A 20,636-nucleotide genomic window follows, 5' to 3' on the forward strand; every position below is an offset into this window, starting at 1 on the left:
TCGACAACATTTTCAACTCGTATTGAGCCACCTGGGCTGGTTTTGTGCTTGAAATTGCAAGGCGATGGAAAATTTGGTGGAAAGTGGCAGCTGGAAGTTTCTTGCTAATGACAGGAAGTAGCCTAGATGATCATGGGTGAAGGCCTAGGAAGTTGTCGTAGAGTGAAGAAAATCCTTTGGATGAGTGTTTCCTGAAGGCGCCGAAGCAACTTGTGTTTTCTGTTTTACATTTAGGCCTTGTGAACGTTGGTTCGGGTATTTAACGATTAGAATAGGCCTACCCTGGGTCGAATGTAAGGTTAGGCGTACGGTTGATTGACCGAGACTTGGTATAGTGGAATGTTTAGGTTATGCCAGAATGCATCCTGTAGATCAGAATTCTTCGTAAATAATTAAGAATACGAGGTAGTGGCGAGCTAGCTACGCCCAACCACCTGCTTTGACAGCCGTACTAGACGTAGGCCAGGCAAGTTTGCACTGCCTGTTCCTCTAGTCTAGATCCTCCTTTAACTGGGCCCGAGCCTCCTGAGGTACTCAGGACACCAAGACTTTTTCCACAAAGCAATATTACATGTAAGGTATCATATCCAGAAAATCACAGTACTGTGTAGCCTGTAGGCTGTTCCATATTAATTCCAGTTCACAGTATCTCAAGGGACTATGCCAATATATAGGTTAGACATAAAGCACACTAGGATTAGCAAGAGCATCCATATGCCTTGGCATATTTCTTTTGCCTACCAAAAATATTGTCGCGGCGCATAGCCTGACTACACGAAGCTAGATTAATTTTATAGCCGTTGTGAAATCCAGCTGGTTCAGGCAGCTGAAGATTAACCTTATCCAGAAATGTTATGAAGCTAGAAGTTGACTACGATAAGACAGGTAGTTTTTTCCTGTAAGATTTGTAAATCCTTGCCTAGGCTAGACTAGTTGAGGTACTGGGCTCCTCTTGGTTAGCTTTGACTCAAAGCATTCAGTTGCCTAAAGAAGACAATAGGGTACAGAGTGGTAATGACTTAAGAACCCATAGCCTGTGTTCCTAGTGGGTTCATTTTTTATACTAAGTACTTTGGCTATATATTAAAATTAGGGGACTAGATTGGAAGTTGAATTCATATTATATATACTTTTGTACCAACTTTACCTTTGGAATACCATTTCAAATATAAGGCATATAGAAACCTGGGAAAATTTGACTTATATATAGAAGAAGAAGAAGAAGACATATAATATATGTACATATATGTGTATATAAAATTATATATATATATATATATATATATATATATATATATATATATATATATATATATATATATATATATATATATATATATATATATATATCTTCTTTTAACATGCTTTTTCCCCCATTTTTGTATGGGGTATATATGTGTATATTTAGAAGGACTATATATATATATATATATATATATATATATATATATATATATATATCTTCTTTTATATATTTTCCCCCCCATTTTTGTATATATATATATATATATATATATATATATATATATAATAATGTGTGTTTTTATATGTATATTTATAATAACCTCTGCAATGACAAGGTTCAGTTAGGAGAATATATAGCTGCATTTATTTCTAGTGGCATATGATCGTGAATTTTATATGTAAATATCACAGTTCAGTTAGTACTAGAGAATCAGGATGTCTCCAAATTGATCATCCTATGCATTATTATTATTGCAATTTTATATGGTAGCGTAACTAGACCAGACCACTAGGTTAAAAATCTTAACCATCATTATATCTGGTAGTTCCTATACAGGAAGCTTCTTTGGAATTAGAAACAAATTCTTGGTAAGGAAGATGAGTCATGATTCAGTAAATGAGGGAATTCTGGGGCATGTATGAAAGGTAGATGAGTCATAATTCAGTGAAGAAATGAATACTAGCTATATGAGAGATATGGGCATTTTAAAGGCATAGTATAATTAAATATGAGCTGTTGAAAGAAGATGCATTCATCAACCATGGTAATAGTAGGCTGAAGATGGTTACAGTGAAGATAGGTGGTCACTAAAATGGACAGTAGTTAAATTGACTGAAAAGATATAGAAGGAAAAGAATGTTAGACAGATGTTTTTTGGAGGAAGTCTGCTTCAGTTGAAGGGGCTTTGCTATTTTTAGGTGTACTGTACATGCTTTGTTGGATTTTGAGTCTTATTATAGTACACTGTCACTTCACCAGATCTAGGGAGCCCTATTAATCAGAAAGGCAAGGTACAAGACCTGCTATGTTGCATGGGCTAGAAAATGGGCAAAAGACATTAGATATGACAGAAAGGAGGCTGCTTAGGTGGATGAGTGGATATCATGATAAATGAATAAGTCAGGGGATCAGCAAAAGTCATTGAAGTGTCAAAGAAAGAAAACCCAAGATTCAAAATTGAGATGGTTTTGGCATCTGGTGAGACACGGAGATGATGAGTGATGTGTTGCAGGAGACAGCAAGGAAATGGAAGTGCTAGGGAACGAAGGAGAGAGGGCTTAATAGAAGATGAAGAGACTGCATTTAAGAAGAAATGAGAGACAAAGAGGGGACGCAAGATAGAAACATCTGGAAGAGGCTTATTAAAAATAGTAACTCTATCCAGGGATTAAGTGAGAAGTCGGTTCACTGGATCATGGAGCTTTGTTGAAAGTTTCACAAAGGTCTTTATATTTATATATATATATATATATATATATATATATATATATATAATGGAGGAGGAGCATCGGTCTTAGACACAAACACCCTCATTTGTCTGGGATTTGGAATCAGTATCTTTATAGAGTTTATTATGGAAAGATGCATTCTCTCTCAGAAGGTTTCAATTTATCTGAGCCCATATGCACTTCAAATATTGGATTATTGCCATCATTGTTGCAACCATGAGAATGTGCTATAAGCTAATAGTAACAAGAGGACTGAAGATGGTAAAATGTTCAAGAAGATTTCTTGAAAGACATTACGTGTTAACTAAGTGAGGATTTGACAGGTACAGGAATTTTGAATGCACTTTATCATTAATGCCTTTACACATACTGTATATGTATGTGACAAGTAATTGTATGGTGAGTATGGGACAAGTAAATATGTGGAACCTTTAGGGTAGCTTTGAAGGGACAGAGCTAGATAAAGGCAGTTGTTTATGGTTTTAAGACAATAAGATATATATAGCATGTCTAAACCAATAGGCTTGTGTAGTAAGCATTGTGCCAGCGATAGATAATTCAAGCAGTGGAAATCTACAGTTTTATGTTAGAATGAACTGTACTTACTTTTTAATAGTCTCTGTTATTGTTAGTCTGTTTATGGAGGCTGTGAGTTGTTTTTAAATATTAACAAATTTTTGTTTGTGAATGGGTCAAGTTTCAGATCAACTGAGGTGATATGATCTGGAATAATCACTCCATGTAGACTTTTGATTGTCATTTTTGTGGGTAGTTGACTTAAAACATACCATTCTTTTTTTCCTGGTTGGTTTTTAGTATTAATTGTTGATCCTACTTGTACAATGGCAGATTGACTTTTTGGAGTAGCTGAGAGTTCATACTTCCTGACATGCAGGGTTGTTGACAATAGCAAAAGTGTTGATAAGAGGCTGCAGCCACAATGAAGAGTTTTGTACAGTATTAGGTGGCAGGGTTTTGGAGCATAAATTAACAAGCAATTTTTAGTGATGACAGACTCGTTTTGGCATCATTTGCAACAGTATCAATTGAGATGAATAATGTTGGAACAGTTGGCTTTTGTAATGTTACATGATGTGATAGTCAAGATCAGTTAGATAATGATGTCAAGACAGTGATGGCACATAGATAATGGTTAATGATAGTTAGTCATGGATGATAGGGCATCTGAGATAGCACAATGAGTAATTAACTATTATTAGTTGTCTTTAATGAAACCAGATAATCAGTTAAGCAGTACAGGCTGCAGATTAACAATAGCTGATTGATTAATAACTTGAAGACTGGATATAAACAATAATTTATTGACAAGAGAGTGTATATCTTCAGGCACCTACTGATGACAAGTTGATTATCCAACCACACATCCCAACTTGGAGTATGATGTTAATCAGGATGAAGCAAGACTTGGCATTTCTGTAGCATCTTAATGAGTAATAAAGCTAATTTTGAGAATGTAAACAGTGTTCAGGACATTGAATGATGAGGTACTGTAAGATACTACAGAAACAGATGATGGTGGAAATAAACTATTTAGTCAAGGAGAAATTGCCAGCAATTCATCAGTGGTATAAGGCAGGTGACAAAAGTGGACATCCCATGTAATTGGTCAATTATTTGACGGAGTGAGTAAATTCTGTACAGTACTGAGGCAAATACACCTTTCTTTATTTATGTAGTAGATGACTGTTATCACTTTTGTCTGTTGCTGTAAGGATTTAGTAGATCCTTAAAATCTGTGAAATATCTCAGTATTGGCAACCTTTTATAAGGCAAACAGCTTCAGAAAAACTGGGATTTGAAATTTTGTAAAGAAGACAGAAAGTCTTATAGCAATTTCCATATTTTATAGCTTACCAGCCATTGCTTTTCTTGCTTCTCTCTTCTCTCTGTCTAGGATAAAATTTACTCTAAGGAACTGGGAGTTCATCAGATACATAATTAGTTTTACCTGGTTGCAGGTGATTTTGAAAATATGAGTATTAAAATACAGGGTATTGACTGTTAGATAACTAGCTATCATGTCATTTTAAATAAAATGTTAAGTAAATATTACTATATTTCCAGGTTTGTAGACAAATGTAATGGGTGATGTTGGGGAGGATGATCTCGAGACCATTCGAGGAATACTTGCTGATGTGCAGCTTGCTCAGTTTTTCACAAGAATCCGAGATGATTTACAGGTAATGTATGCGTTTTGTATATTGCACTTTTTCCCTTATTAATAATGGATGAGTGTTGATCACCATTAAAGCGATGTGAGTTAAGCTCATATCATTGATGTGGTACTGTATAGGATCTAGAGTACTGTATTTTATGTGCTTTGGATAAGAATTCAGCTTGCAGTATTAGAGAAAAGTTGTTTGTGAGATTCTATTGTATATTTATTTTATTCTTCACTGGAATTTTTCTCTTGAAATGAATGGAAAAAAGATATAATTATCACATATGCAGTGTTCAGTACAAAAAGATAAAAATGGCCACATTATCATCAAGTTACTGTAGATCTAAAGACTGAATAGATGTAGAGAAGTTATGAATGAGAGACAGTCCCCTTCAATCAGAATTTGGGAGGCCTGGAAGTTATTCTGTGCAGTTAAGGACCATAATGTATGTGGTGAAAAGTTCTATTAGCATCTTGAATGAATGAAGGCTGTGCTCTGAATGGCACAGGACTGAGATGAGCAAATGGTAATTGTGGTTTTAAATAAAGAAAAAGAATTACAATTGTATTCCTTACAGTGCTTGAAACTGTATTGTAGCCATCAGTTATGTGTATGCGCATGTGTGGGAAATTTTATGCAGAGCAATTGCTTTAAGCAAATGGGATTGGAGAATGTTATTTTCATGTTAAATAATTGATTAGTCAATAGTTAATGTAAGGAATACTTAATAAAGAAATTCTAAATATACCAAGACATATGTTAATCATTATTGTATTGGTAAAAGATGTTAAAGCTCTGAAGTCATGAAAATATTGCAGTATTTTTGTTTGAGGCTCAGGGTGCATTGACACCTTTATCTTTTTTTTTTTAGGTAACCAGGTTAAGCCATTTTGATTATGTACGTCCTGAAGACTTGGAAAACATTGGGCTGGGAAAGCCCGCAGCGCGACGATTATTGGAGACTGTCAAGAAGAAACGTTCAGCTGCCTGGCGAAAGAACTTGGTGTCAAAAATCTTGTCGACTGGGACTTCTCCTTCAGGAAAGAGTAAGAGTGCAGCTGCAGCTTCAGATATACAAAACTCAAGCCTTACTTGCCTTATTCAAGAAAAGGTGGGCCACTGGAGAAATTTTGTTTCAAGTGTATTATTTAGTCTTATATCACTTTGAGACTTAGACAGGATGAAAACCAATGAAGTAGCAAAAGGTCTTGTGACAAAGATTTATATAGCACTTATCCTTTGCTAATGTTTTGGAAGGAAAGTGTCGTAATTAATGCTTAATGAAATGAGCTTTGCTCAGCTTGTATTCAAAGACATTGCTGTAAGTGATCATGCTGATATCTTGGATCTACCTGTGTATGATTTCCCTTTGACAGACCCATAGATATATATTTTTATATGTAAGCATCAGTACTGCACTCATGTTTTGAGCTAAGCTAGGTTTTGTAATACAGGTATACTGTAGTATTCTCATTTTCTTGAAATTCGTATGGGGACCTATTCTTCATGTAGTTAATGTTCCAGAAGAAACATTTTCACATTGATTTAGTTACCACTGCTTACAGTGAATTTGTGCTTACTATTTGGAATTATTTTCCAAAATTAATGTAAATGAATTTACTTGCAGTTTGTTAGAGCAAATTGTGTACAATATATTTTTTCACAGGACCTTACTCAGGGGCGGAAGCTTGGTGATGGCAGCTTTGGTGTGGTGCGCAGTGGAGAATGGGTGACACCAAGTGGTAAAGTTAAAGAGGTGAGGAACATATAGCATTGATTTGATCATCTTTGGGAGCCATATTGAATTTGCTTTTTAAAGAGACCACAAAGTTGAGAGTTAATCTTGGGTATTTTAGAGTTGATTTGTGTTAGTGGTCAAACCTTGTTTCATAAGAGAGCATTCTGCCTTCCTAGTATGAAGAGATTGCCTAATGAATGTGATTGTACTTTTTGGTCTTCACTGATAATAATTTTAATATTTTTCAAAACTCAATATTCATGGCTTGTAGTTTAGTTTTATGTCAAACCTTTTATCTTCAGTTGTGCTTTAGCCCTCATGATTTGAAATGAATATTCTTCATCAACACAAACATCAGTAATACATTCTGTATATATGGTCTCAGTGTGGCTCACAGATGTCCAAACCTTGGTATTCAGTGTTTATTAGATAATGATTGTTACAAAATTATTTTGGAGTATTATTAGATGCTGCACAAGCTGTAGTATTCTCAGTGAATGTTGACCACTATGATACGACCTGGCAATTGGGGCAAATGGATTTTTTTTAAGGTGTTTGTGTATAGGTAATTTAATATGATTTTATTTTGCTGACCATGCAGTTTTCTGTTTTATCTTTCAGGTTTACAAGAAGATTAGAAAGGGGGAAAAATCTTGCGATCTGTTGGGAAAGTTTGGTAGCTTTCATAATTTGCCTGGGAGGCTCATCTTTTTATTCAGGCTGTAAACTACATATCTTTATGTAATTCATTGTTTTTTTTACTCTTTTGTCTTCTGTAGGTTGCAGTTAAAATATTAAAGCAAGATGTTCTTCATGTGCCAGGGGCACTTGATGATTTCATTCGCGAAGTCCAGGCTATGCATCAGCTCTCCCACCCAAATCTTATACAGTAAGTTAACAAAACATTTGCATTATTGATGCATTGTTATCCTGAGCTTCATTCTCTGTTTTATGTCATCTTTATTAAAATCACATAGATTATTCAGATTTTCACTTTTAGCATTGGTACTTTCATTTTTTTTTTTATTTAAAGGTAGTTTTGTTCAACAGATTGTAATATACTGTAGAGCTTCATTCTCATTTGGTTTATATTAAAATTTTTATTTTTGCATGATTTAACAATATCAGATTGTACATTACCTAGGTTAATGAAGCGCTTAAATTTGCAGGCACTGTGTAGTTGGGCACATTCTTCTTTTCTTTACTTTGCAGGTTATTTGGTATAGTTCTTTCCAACCCTCTGATGATGGTTACAGAGTTAGCTCCCCTGGGTTCTCTCTTGGATTACTTGAGAAAGCAAAATTGTCAAGTCCCCATTACATGTAAGTATAGTTTATGCATGCTTATTGGAAGCACCAGTTATGTATGTGCCATTAGTTTTTTTTTATCCTTTCAGTTATACTTAGTAAATTTTGTAGCAGAACATTTGCAGGAATTTAATTCATGTAGTGCCAGAGTGAAGATGTTTTATGCCGTAACTGTTGAGGTTCAGATCACCATAAAAGGCTTTAATTATTATTAGGAAAATTTTGTATTCTTTAGTAGAATATTATCCTTTTTAGAGTTGTAATTTGAGTCTTCAGATGGAGTGAAAAATAATTAAATTTTTCCTTAATTGTTTGCTTGCAGTTTACTCAGTTGGTTGTAATGTCTTGTAGCTTTCGTATTCAAAGCACTAGTATATTGATGCTTTCCCCTAGGTTTGATGTGAATGTGATAGACAAAAAATTTAGAATAGCCTAAGTGACATTGCAGTGTTAATGATACTTTCCTTCAGATGTCTGTTTATATTTTTAATGATAATGTGTGTTTGATATGATTCCAATTGCATTGTGCTTGTATGAAAGCTTAGTGTGTGCAGTACACTAGTAGTAATAAATACGTACTGTTATTGGTAAGTATTGTATTTGTACTCTTGCCATACACTGTAACCAATCTTCCTCTTTGTACTAAAATTTGTGAATGTATGTAAGACTGGATGACCTTGTGACATTGTCTCTTATAACTATATTGCCTCATTTGTGGTTGCTATAGGTTAATGGACCTTAGAAGCATATCTTTGTATGTTTGTGCATATTTGTGTAAGTTATTCCCAAGGGGAAGCAATAATAATAATAACTGAATATAAATCAGGGAAAGAACAGATCAACATAAGGTAAAGTCATTTAAAAACATATTATATTAATATTATGGCTTGGAGTCAGGACCAGGTAGCAGCTTAAGGCCATTTATGAGTTGACAGTATACTATAGTACATATGTGATATTCCTTTCTTTCTTTTTTCCAGCTCTCTTTGACTACACTGTTCAGATGGCCAATGGAATGAAGTACTTAGAGACCCGTCATTTCATTCATCGGGATCTGGCTGCTCGCAATGTTCTGTTGTCATCGGTTGATAAGGTATGTGAATTGATATTTACTGGAGTGTTATTATATAAATTAATGTAATTATTGTTGTCAACAGTGTTTAAAATCAGGTTTTCCCTGTGTAGTAAAATGTCATGAATTCTATCCGCTTTAATGTACTTCCATACGAACTCCCATCTGGTCAAGTCTTCAGCAATGTCCTGGCTCCTTGATTTCTGCCTTCATTCTTCTACTGTCTATCTATGGTACTTCTAATCAGACTGAATGGTCCTCTCCCTATCTTGTTGAATGAGCATACTGCCTCAGTCTTTGAAAGAAGAATTAATGATCTTGATTAAACACCATATCTGTCAACAACATCCATATTTGAAAGATTATGCTCCCAACTCATTTCAGCCATGAATCTTGGCATTTATGTTCATGCAGATGTGTTAGGTAGGTGTATGGAAAATGAACTTAAATTGTTTGATTTAGTGTCATACTCTTCGAGTTTGCATTGTTTAGATGCTTTTGTGATTAGAGAAAGTAAGTCATCCCATTCTGGCTCCTTGAGCCATTTATAGGCATTGTGCATTCATTAATATTGATTTTTTGCAACATAACTTTGCAGTTGATATTTGATGTAACGGACACAAACTGGGATGAATATTATGTTAGACAGATTATTTCCAGAAATGCTGAATTTTAAAGGGTTGCATGATTTGATTTAATTTTTTATTTTCTGTGTCAGATTAAGATTGGTGACTTTGGTCTCATGCGAGCATTGCCCCAGCAAGAGGATTGTTATGTGATGACAGAACAAAAGAAAGTGCCCTTTCCATGGTGTGCACCAGAATCACTTAAATCCAAGCAGTTTTCACATGCTTCAGGTGGGTTGATGCATTAAAATAATGTTTTAAAGAAAGATCCATATAAGAAAAACAGTAAAATTTATGTTTTGGAAACACTGAATTAAAGTTATATTTTAAAAAGATAAGGGCATATTAGTTTTGAAGTATTACATAAGTGACCACTAATAATTACTTGGTATGATAATGCAGACGTCTGGATGTATGCTGTGACTGTGTGGGAAACATTCACATTTGGGGAGGACCCTTGGATTGGCATGAATGGACAGCAGATCTTGAGAAAAATTGATCAGGAAAGGGAACGCCTTGCATGTCCTCCATCGTGCCCCAATGAACTATATGAGTTACTTTTGCAGGTAGGATGTTTTCTCATATAGTTGCTTATAGAGAAGTTTGTTAGGGTTGAGCTGGGGTGAATGATAACAGTGCCATAGCTGGTAATTATTTTAAGATGGTGATACTTACAGTGGTATTGTTCTTTGTATACATTAAATAGAAGATTGTATTTTGTTGACCAACTCGAGAAATAATCATTTGTTTGTCTCACTTTAGAATATTTCCCCATTTTACTTTGAGGAGTTGATCCATTTCATTTGTCATGGAATAGATTTCCCCATATTTAAAATAAAACTGTGGGTAATTGATCTGCCAGGGAAATGTTGTAGAATGGTTTGCATATCTTTCCAGTGCTGGTCTCACACTCCCAGCGACCGACCTAGTTTTTCCCAGATATACGAAAGAGTGGCAATGATGATGCCGGCCGTAATGAGAGCACTGCAGGCCTTTGACGAAGAAGGGAGAATGAAGGTCGAAGCTGGCGATTCCATTGCCATTATTAATGGAAAGTAAGCATGTTATCAGCTTTAATTTATTTTGTTTTTGTATAACAAAAAACTGATCTAGCCGTGATCTGAAAATCTAGTCTCAAAGATTATTAGAGGGTGTTCCTTGCCATACAGCTTCAAGAATTAAGTCTCATTAGTTGTATTCATGGAATTTATGCTAACTTTTGTTGGTTTGATTCAGTGTTAATTTGGTTTTAGTCTTTTTTTATGTAATATTTGTTTTGTCATTAACTGCCCTGTATTATTTTTTGTCTCAAGGTTATAAAATGATTTTTTTTTGGGATTTTGCACATTTTTGGTAGAGCCCATTTGATAGGAATTGTTTCTAGTCAACTGGAGGAGCTTTAAACATTGTTGTGAGTTGGTTATAATGCAAAGCTTTTAACTTTGCAAGTTAACCTCAGCATTTTTTTCATTTGCAGGCCTGAAAACTATTGGTGGAAAGGACAGAATCAGAGGACTTTTGTAGTTGGTGACTTTCCTCGTTGCATTGTTGATCCCCAGAGACCTTTAGCCATTCAAGATATTAGTAAACCTCTCAGGAATTCCTTCATTCATACAGGTAAGTGGGGCCTTCAAAAAGGTTTTGAGGTTGTGGATAGTTATTTATATCCGTGTAAGGGGTGTGAGTTTTTTTTTTTATATTTTCCTCTTCACCAGGTTTCTTCTATCCTTCTGTTGTTGTTCAACAACAGTTGAAAACTTATGTACTTGCAAATAGAGATGAACAACAGTTTTTATCACAACCATATTTATTTTAATCAGGGATGCTTTTGTTTTGTTCCATGAATGAGAGGTGAAAATGGAGTAAGGTAAAATTAAAGAAGTTGAACAAGTATGTTGGAAGTACTGTAACTAAAGGGAACGGATGAAAAATTAAAAGCAGAAAGTAATGCTGCTAGGGAAGAAGGGTTGCTGCAAAGAATGTTCGGTACCATTTACATTGTTATGCTAAGCATACTGTAATTGGGACTCTGGAATGGGACATGTTTAGTGGAGAAGAAAGATTAGCAAAGCAGGGAAGAAAAGGAGGAAGCATATAACATATATCAGCAGCAAAATGTTACGGTAAGTTCAACTACAATACAGGTATTTGAAGGTTTTGTGATGTCATCTTTTTAACCATACTGGTAGCATTATGCAGGGTATTGGTTATGTTTTCAGTGGACTACTGATATCTTATTTTGTCAATTTTTTTACTTTTTAGAAATATTTATGGTGTTCCTGTATTTACTGAATGAAGTTGGATTATAACTGTCTTTGTTTTTAACTTTAAACCAAAAAAGAAATTGGTATAATGCTCGTCAAAATATTATACATTGGAGCATCATGGTATTCTTGCATTAGTAACTAGGATTAGGCTCTTAAAATTTTGTAATACTGTACTTTGTTCTAGTATTGATTTCATGTCCCCTCATATTTTTGTCTAATGAAAGAATTCATTGCTCAAGGCAAAAACTTAGAGAAATTCACTAAAGATGATTTTCTTGCTCAAACCATCTGTTGCTCTTGATATCTTGTTTTATATCATGAAGAATATATGACTTACGAATGCTTTTATTCAAGGTCATGGTGGAATTACTGGTAAGACATGGGGCAGCCCTGCATTCATAGATGATATGTATCTCAGGAATCCAATGGACCCTCCAGATAAGCATGGCAAACCCATGTCTCCAAGGCGTGTCAGTAAGTAGCTTTGTTTCAGAGGCTGGTGAATCTATCTTTACCAGCCTTATATTCATTTGGAAGTTTTGAACTTGTGTGCAGTATAATTATAGTATCAATTAATATTGAAACTGGTAGGGTGTCCAGCCCTTGCCTGATGGAAACAGGTAGGATGGAATGGGGATGGATCCTGACACTAAAGTAGAAGCAATAGCTGAAATTTAAGGATAGAACATTTAGGGAATTAAGGAAATTTAAAGTAAGGAAAAAGTTTAACAGCTTGGTAATAGCGGGAAAGATACTGTCACCAAATTTATTCTCTCCTTGAGCTTAGTAGAGGGGTGGCTAGATTAGTACCTGTAGAGTGAGGCTAGTTAAGTGGAGGCTTAAAGTACAAGATTATATTATATAAAAAGTAGCTTTTGATGAAAAAAGAAACATAAAATGCACCCTGTATGTGAGAACATTGTTCTTGGGAAAGAGTGGTAAAATGTGGTGTTAAGGACAGTGAACAAGATGGGGGAAAGGAACTTATGATATGCATGTATACTCCCTAGATGTCAGAAGCAGATCAAGCAGTTTAAATTATATTGTGTCAAAAACATGTTTGAAGCAGTTTAAACACAAAATGTTGGTAGATTAGTATACACAGTAAAATCAAGAAATTGGATGAGAAAATAGAAATGGAAAGATGCCTTTTGAATATGTTGATGATTACATTATGGCATTTCCATTGAGAAGTTCCTGGTGGGTGAGTATTGGCTGATCCATATACTGCAGTTTTTAAAAATAAAGTATACATACATTGTAGGTAGTTGAAAGAAAAGTCAGATGTATAGAGGGTTGAATCAAAGAAAAGTCAGATGTATAGAGGGTTGAATCAGTGACAAGAGTATATTTATAAATGTTAAATTGTGAAATTCGTAAATGAATGGAAAAGTTGACAGTGGGACAGGTAATCAATTTTGCTAGAAATGACTAAGTAATTGATTAAAATGCTGAAAAACAATTTTAGATATAAGATTGAAGTATAAAAACATGAATTAGACCTCAGACTTTGTAATTTCTGCTTGTTTATCTTTATTCACTGTAGATTTGTAGTGTCATTGAAACCCTATGTTGTATGGTAACTTACATATTTTTCCCTTTTTATCTTCCTGTCCTTGGGATAATACTTTGATGTTTATGGACTTCGGATAATATGAGTAAGAAAATTTTTAGTGAGATTCTATTTATCCGAATGTAATATGATCTCTTGTTTTTGCAGAGCATCATTCTCTTCGTCTAAAACAGGGTCATCGTCGTCAGTTTGACTATAATCGCTTAGTAAATGAAAAGTGGCCTGATGATGTTACCAAAACCCAAACTTTGAAAGCTGCAAGAAAAGGATCTCAAGGAAGGTGAGAATAATAGTTCTTGTGGAATTTAATTTGATGTTAAAAATGGGATATATAGTCTGAAGAACCTTTGGACATCATATTCAAATGTAATTGGTTAAGGCTTTTCAGATTCAGTAAAAGTGGTGAAAGTGTAATTCAAAGTACATAATAGACTTTTATGCATGCAGTGCTTAAGAGTGAAAGCAGGCTTATTGTGCTATGATATTTGTTTTAATACTTGTACCAGTAGTCATTCGTTAGGTCTCTGATATCAGTAATGATTCATAACATTTGTAAATGAATAAATTATGACAACCATTTTGTAGTGTAGGGTGTCACCCTTTATGTCATTTCAATTCAGAGAAGTAAATTGTCCACCAAGCCATGATACATTGGAATGTGACAGCTTTCACAAGACCTACAGTTTCATTTTTAGAATTTTAACATATTTCCTGAGTGTTTCTTTGGGTTTTGAAAATATTTACTGTATATGAGGCTTGTACAGCATTAGTCATTTCCTGAGTGTTTCTTCGGGTTTTGAAAATATTTACTGTATATGAGGCTTGTACAGCATTAGTCCATGTTTTCTTACATTAGTTACAGTAAGGCTTTAATCCACTACCTTGTCCAAGTCCAGGTCTGTAAGCATGCACAGTGTTTTTGGAAGTTTTGCTCTGTATTTTATTATGTTATTGCTGTTAGTTATTTCATTACCTTAATTAATATGGTATTACTATATTCCTTTTTTTCTCTCTAAGACTTTCCTACACAATGGTTACAAGTGTGTTTCATGTAACATGTATGTGACAAAATTGTTTTGACTTTTTAATTTATTTTTGCCATGTCACACACTTTATAAGTCTGCAAATTTTCTGTGTTAAAACTAGTAAACGTTAAATCTGTAAATATCAGCCATTTTACAGCCTCATCCTTTTTGCAAATGTATCTCCTCTTGTTGTCTCTCATCATTCCAGCTGTATAACTGTCAAACTGTCAGACAGAAGTAAACCATTTACTCATGTATATTGATACACAAGCCTCTGTTTCTTTATAATGAACACTTGGTCTGTTGACTCTTTACCATGGCTAAATCCACACTGCTGTATATTTCTCAGATGATATTATAAGAGATGATATTATAAGCAAGAAATCCTCAAGTACCTTTAGACTAATTGGAAAACCTACCCAGTAATTTGGACCTTTGAATATATTGGTATAGATTTGTTTACTAATCTGTTTTAATTTTTACTAAATTTTAATTTCTCCTGTTTTTTTTTTTTTTTAGGGATGAGTTGCTGATTGATTTTTCTGAAGGTGGTCGTCAGAGGTCTCAGTCGGTTTCAGACTTACGTGTAGAGAATAGTTCTTCAGATCCTGGAAGTGAACTCAGAGGGAGTGTGTCATCATTAATTGATATGCCTGTTCCATCAGAGTTACCAGTATATGGGAATGTTGGCCCAGGTATGAAGCATGAGATTATGTGTTGACAGTGAATGACACTAATGTGCCAGTGGTACAATAAATATATGTAATGACTGATTATGAACTGGAATTTTTTAGTTTAATTAAAAGGACTTTGAATTATCCCTTTTGTCACAGTTGCATCGCTTTCTGTCTTGAAATTCCTATTAAGCTGCCCAGACTCTTTGCTCATAAATTACACCACTATGTTCTATAAACCAGATGAGAATGCTGCTTGCAGTATTATCCAAGGAAGTGTCACCTCTACAGTAGTTAACAAAATCATACTTATCATCTACTGCCTTAATGAGAAGACAAAGGAGAGATTATTCCTCTTCTCTGTGTACATCAGCATGGTTCGAGATCCACTAGAAAACAGATCGTAGAAGAATTTGAAATTCTAGAACAGTGCCAGGTTGTGACGAAGCTGAAAATATTGTTGGCCTTACATTTATGCCACAAGAAAAACCTACCATCCATTCCATGAACAGGCCCTCTTCTTCTTACCTTTACATGGAGATTTTGCATCAGTTCCAACATGAACCTCGCTGCCTGTTATGAAACCAGTGAAACAGTGGATTCCAGTGTTACAAGAGTTGTTGGTAATTTCATCTCAGCAGTACAGAATGATCTTTCCCTGGTCAGTAATACAACCAACCAGCAAGAAAGAAATAACACCAGCTATGTCAGGTATTCCCTACTCCCAGGCCAGCACCCTAGGAGAGGGACTCATCTTACTCACCCACTTACCTGCTGACCAGTCAGAGTTTAGCTGGAATATATGTGACCTCTTCACCCCTTTGTAAGATAAAATCCCAAAGACTATTATTGTGCAGAGTAGTATTGTACGCAACAGGATGTCCATAGGTGATACAAAATACAAAGCAAAGAAACTGGGTTCCGCAATAGAATGATTATTGAAAGTAAAAACTATAAAAACCTTATGGAAGGAAGGTCATTAATGCAGCTCTTTAAGGAAATCCATTCTCCCATCACAATGATTTGATTATATTCTAAGTGAAAATATGTTGAACGTTAATATCTTTTACCATTGCTTCATTTTTCTAAATTATTATAAGGTTTATGATTGCTGTAATTGATTTCCTATGGTCTTAAGTGTTTGTAGGTCTTGCAAGTAAGTAGAGATGACACAAAAAATAAAATATTGAAATTCTTGGTTATTTTTACAAGGACTATTAAACCTAAGCTCTTGAAGTTTTGCTTAGTAGAATTTATTTTGTTTTACAGCTCATTTCAGCATGAGTTCCCAATCATGATTTATTTGCTTTTAAGTACTCTAGTGGGATATATATTACAGGATTTTAATGGTTTTATTGTATGTTTGATTTTATATTTGTGGTTAATTGATAATTTTCTTATTTCAGCCAGTACCAGTACACAGGATCAGCGATTATATGAAAATGTCAACAGTGTGACGCAACAACCGCTTCGAGTCCCCACCCGTCCTTCTCCAAGTCCCCCTGTCCACCTTCTCCACAGAAGACTGCAAAATCAGCTCATGATCCACAATCAGCTTAATATGCAAAATCAAAATCGTGTTGAAGAAAATGTTCCACATTCCATAAATAATAATCTACAGGCTCCTCAGCAACACCTGTCACCAGCACCAGCTGCACCAGCTGTATATTCTAATTCCTTTGGTACCCCAGATGAATCCGGTGATGATTTTGATGACGATTCAGAATGGGATGATGATATTCAGAGTGTTGGTGGTGCAGAGTCAGTTGCTGGTGTTGAAAGACGAGAGAATTATAGTTATAGCAATAATAAAGAAGTTATATATGGTGCATCCACAAGTGCTGTAAATATTGATAATTCAGGAGTGGATGACAGTGCAAGTGTTAATTATTTTAATAGTGAGGAGCCAGATCCTTTTGATACTTCTCACATTCGATGTTACGATGAGCCCCCTATAGAAACCCCTGACACCCAAAGTTTACAGCAGGAGGTAGATGATGAGGACACCATTACTGCTGGAACACCCACTCTGAGTTCTCCTAAGGGAACCTCTCTCTCAGCCACATCTATGATCAGTTCGCCAACAAGTACAAGTAATTCATATTCATCTCACAATCAGTCCATAAACTCCGTGTCAACCACTACCCCTCTCTGTATGAGTCCAGCACTTACTTCCTCATCTGGTCCTGTTAACTCGAGTAATTCATCTGTCTCATTTAGCCCATCCATCTCAAATTCACCAAGGAGTGCGGCCAGCGTGACTGAATCACCCACTGTAACATTCTCTTATAAACCTATTTCAGAAAGTTCACCTCACATTTCATGCTGTGGTACCCCTTCAGCACAAACTGACAACATGACTATATCAACAAATGTTTTCCCAATGTTACAAAATCGTGTCTTAGATTCACCAAGAGGTATTGTCTCTGAGGTCAGCAGGGAAACCAGTACAGTAGGGGATTTAAATACGCAAATTAGTAATATGTGGATTAACAGTGTATCTTCTCCAAGGACAAGTTCATCACTACCTCTTTCTCCACCATCCGTTAGTTCTGTAACTCAACCTAAAGATGAACAGCCTTCCACATCTGGTACCCCAACGTCTTCCTCTGCATGGTCTGTTCGACAAGGATATGATCCAAATCGACAGGTAGCCATTCTTCAGCCTTCAGTTGCTAAAGACTTTACACCCAAAAATACTCATGCATCTTCCACATTACCGTCATCTGCCAAGCAGCAGAGGCAGTTATCCTTACCAGCACCTTTAACCCCAACTAGTGCCACACTTCCAAGATTAGATCCGGGCTTTATTGCAGAACTGGAAAAGTCTCTAGGAAAGGACCAAGCATCAGCAAACACTTTCAGTGAAAAAAATAAGAACACAGATAGTAGGTTAAGTAATGTTGTACCAAGTACAACTCAGAGTTCTCATATACCAGCAATCCCTCCACCTCAGCATTACGCTAGTTCTCGACAACAGTCCACTGCAAAGTGTATTTCTCGTAGTGAGAGTCAGAGTGCTGATTCATCTGGAGGGAGGACAAGTTTAAGAGTTACCTCAGAAGGGGAGAAATTCAGTAGAATGAGTGCCTTCTCTGATTTGGATGTTCTTTCCTCTTCTAGAACTCTGGGTTTGGTTCCACAGCAGATGGTAGACACTGGGCAATATTTTCCCAAAACTGCTCATGTGCGACCCTTTTTACAGCAGCAACAGATGTCAACTTCAAGAGATTCTAGTCTTGTACCTAGAAGTGCTGTGGGTGGTAGCCTTGGTAACTTAGGACCAGCCTCTGGAAATGTTGCGCACCATGGTTCGGTATTTTCAGCTGCTTCTGTAAATGCTCTGAGCACGAATAGATTTTCAAGTTTAACTATGAATACTCTGTCTGGTGTACCAGGAAATTGGTTTCAGTCCCTTGATGGTACAGGACCTACCCCAGCCATATCAAACATGAGAACATCTAATGCAAGTGGTTTTCAGATGGGTTACAGCACACAGGCACTTCAGCATCAGCCATTGCAACCAAGCCAAAAAGCACAAACGGAGTCACCAGCGACAACACAAGCATGGCCTAGCCAGGGCCAATCACATTCAAGTCTAAATATTCATCAGCAAGTGCATCTTCCCCCAACATCTGTGATACAACCTACAGTTGTGCTTAGTCCACAGCTGACTGTAAATTATAATCAGGTAAGTTTCAGTTGTATATCCACTTTAGGCTAGTAAAATTTGATAGCACCCTTAAGATATCCTATTGTTTAGCTCTGGCTCTTCATACCCTGAAGCAACATATATCGGATGAATAATGCAGTACAGATATGATAAGTATAGTGATAACAGAAATGTAAAATCAGTGTTTAGAGTAACATAAATTGAGTTTTTATTTATTTGAAAGGAGTTACCTATTGTGTGTACAACCAGAAGATAATAAACTTAGAGAATTAACTTCAAGGATTATAATTTCTCATACATATTCATTTGTTACTTATTTGCAGATTGCAAGAAAATACTTCTTATTTTTCCATGTAGTTGAAACATTAAGTAGAACACTTGAATTTGGCATCAGTTATCACTGCAAAATACACTCAATCTATGTAAAAGAAAATTTAGTAGCTTTTGCATATGCAGTAACATTTTTGTCTGGATCTTTGGGTTAGATATGAAATTAAATGAGTTCATTTCATTGGACTTAATGCCTGAATTTCCATCTGCCTAGGTCTTCATCTATCCCCTTATTCCATGATTTTCTGGGCCTTCCTGCAAGTCCTTTTCCTGCTATATTTCCACATCTTTTACTTTTCTGACGAACTGTTCTTCACCTATTCACACCACGAGTCGGAACCACATTAGTCATTGAGATCCATAATTTTCCAGCTGCAAGACCATTTCTTACAGCAGTTTCCTCATTCATATTATTGTCTCTGTACTGTATTCTGGCCATGAATCATGGGATTCTGTAGTCACATCTTCAGTTTTTTTGTGTGTGCCCAGATCTGCAGCATAGATTAGTATAGATTTATGCATGGATCATATGTTAATGCTGTGTTTGCTAGTGGGATACATTTATTTACCAGCAGTCTCTTTCCACTTTATCCAGACTGTTGCTACACTTTCTTACTTCTATATGAATACCTGCTTGTCAGTAAAATGTGTCCCAGAGGTAACCGATACATTCTACCTCTTCTTAGAGTTTCATTTCCACCTCATTTTGCCTCTCCATCTTTTGTCTATCTGCTCTCCCCATTGGAAATCATATTCTGTTGATACTTTGCAGTCCTAAGCAACTCTTGTGATTACACCCACTTCATTTGATACACAGTGCAGAGTTTGCTTCCCAGCATCCACATGGTCACTTTCCTGAGTTTTCTTTGCATTAGCTTCCTTTCTATTCACCATAAGCTTTATTTTGCTTATGCCAATTTCCAGTACTTTCTTCATTTCACTCTTCAGTCTTTTAAACATTTCTGTAACCTCTTCTGATCTGTTGTGAACATGTCATCTGCTTGGAGCAGCTCCCAGGAACCTCCTTTTCTGTATTCCTTGATAAACAGCAAAGTGCTTGTGGTTGACTGATATTTATCTAAAATTCATCTGATAAACCTGCCAGTGTCTTCAGTTTAGATCTAACGTTACAGCAATATCCCTAGTTCCAGGAGTCTTTCTGGTACCATCAGCATTCATGATGCTTATCTAATTGTTTATCTGAGTTATCAAGTGACTTCTCAAGATCCAGAAATATGTAATAAAATAGCTTCCTCAGCATGGTTCTTTCTTTAGTCACCTCATTATAATTAATGCTTTTGAAGTGTTAATCTTTCTGACACAAAGTCAGACTTTAACAGCCTGCTTAAGTAAAATGAATAGCCTGCTTAAGTAATCTTATTCGTTGATTTTCACATTGTAGTGCATCCCCTTTTCCTTTGTGTATCATTGTCATGCCTTGTTTTACTTTTCTGGTATTATACCTCCTTTGCCA

At 35.6% G+C, this 20,636-nt stretch overlaps 1 protein-coding gene across 3 annotated transcripts in view; it reads left to right on the forward strand.

Annotated features, from left to right (window-relative positions):
- Positions 1-20,636, forward strand: part of Ack (activated Cdc42 kinase) — an 87,600-nt gene that overhangs the window by 59,794 nt on the left and 7,170 nt on the right. For all 3 annotated transcript variants that reach the window (XM_067117840.1, XM_067117839.1, XM_067117841.1), the window contains exons 2-15: positions 4,780-4,895; positions 5,749-5,988; positions 6,544-6,633; positions 7,395-7,504; positions 7,828-7,937; positions 8,903-9,015; positions 9,713-9,851; positions 10,023-10,186; positions 10,518-10,675; positions 11,098-11,237; positions 12,242-12,361; positions 13,608-13,740; positions 15,005-15,180; positions 16,566-18,850. In XM_067117840.1, the coding sequence (XP_066973941.1) occupies positions 4,797-4,895; positions 5,749-5,988; positions 6,544-6,633; positions 7,395-7,504; positions 7,828-7,937; positions 8,903-9,015; positions 9,713-9,851; positions 10,023-10,186; positions 10,518-10,675; positions 11,098-11,237; positions 12,242-12,361; positions 13,608-13,740; positions 15,005-15,180; positions 16,566-18,850 (4,077 nt within the window). In that variant the 5' untranslated portion in view covers positions 4,780-4,796. The remainder of the gene's footprint in view (positions 1-4,779; positions 4,896-5,748; positions 5,989-6,543; positions 6,634-7,394; positions 7,505-7,827; positions 7,938-8,902; positions 9,016-9,712; positions 9,852-10,022; positions 10,187-10,517; positions 10,676-11,097; positions 11,238-12,241; positions 12,362-13,607; positions 13,741-15,004; positions 15,181-16,565; positions 18,851-20,636) is intronic.

Source organism: Macrobrachium rosenbergii, chromosome 15 (genome assembly GCF_040412425.1).
Source record: "Macrobrachium rosenbergii isolate ZJJX-2024 chromosome 15, ASM4041242v1, whole genome shotgun sequence".
NCBI lineage: Eukaryota > Metazoa > Arthropoda > Malacostraca > Decapoda > Palaemonidae > Macrobrachium > Macrobrachium rosenbergii.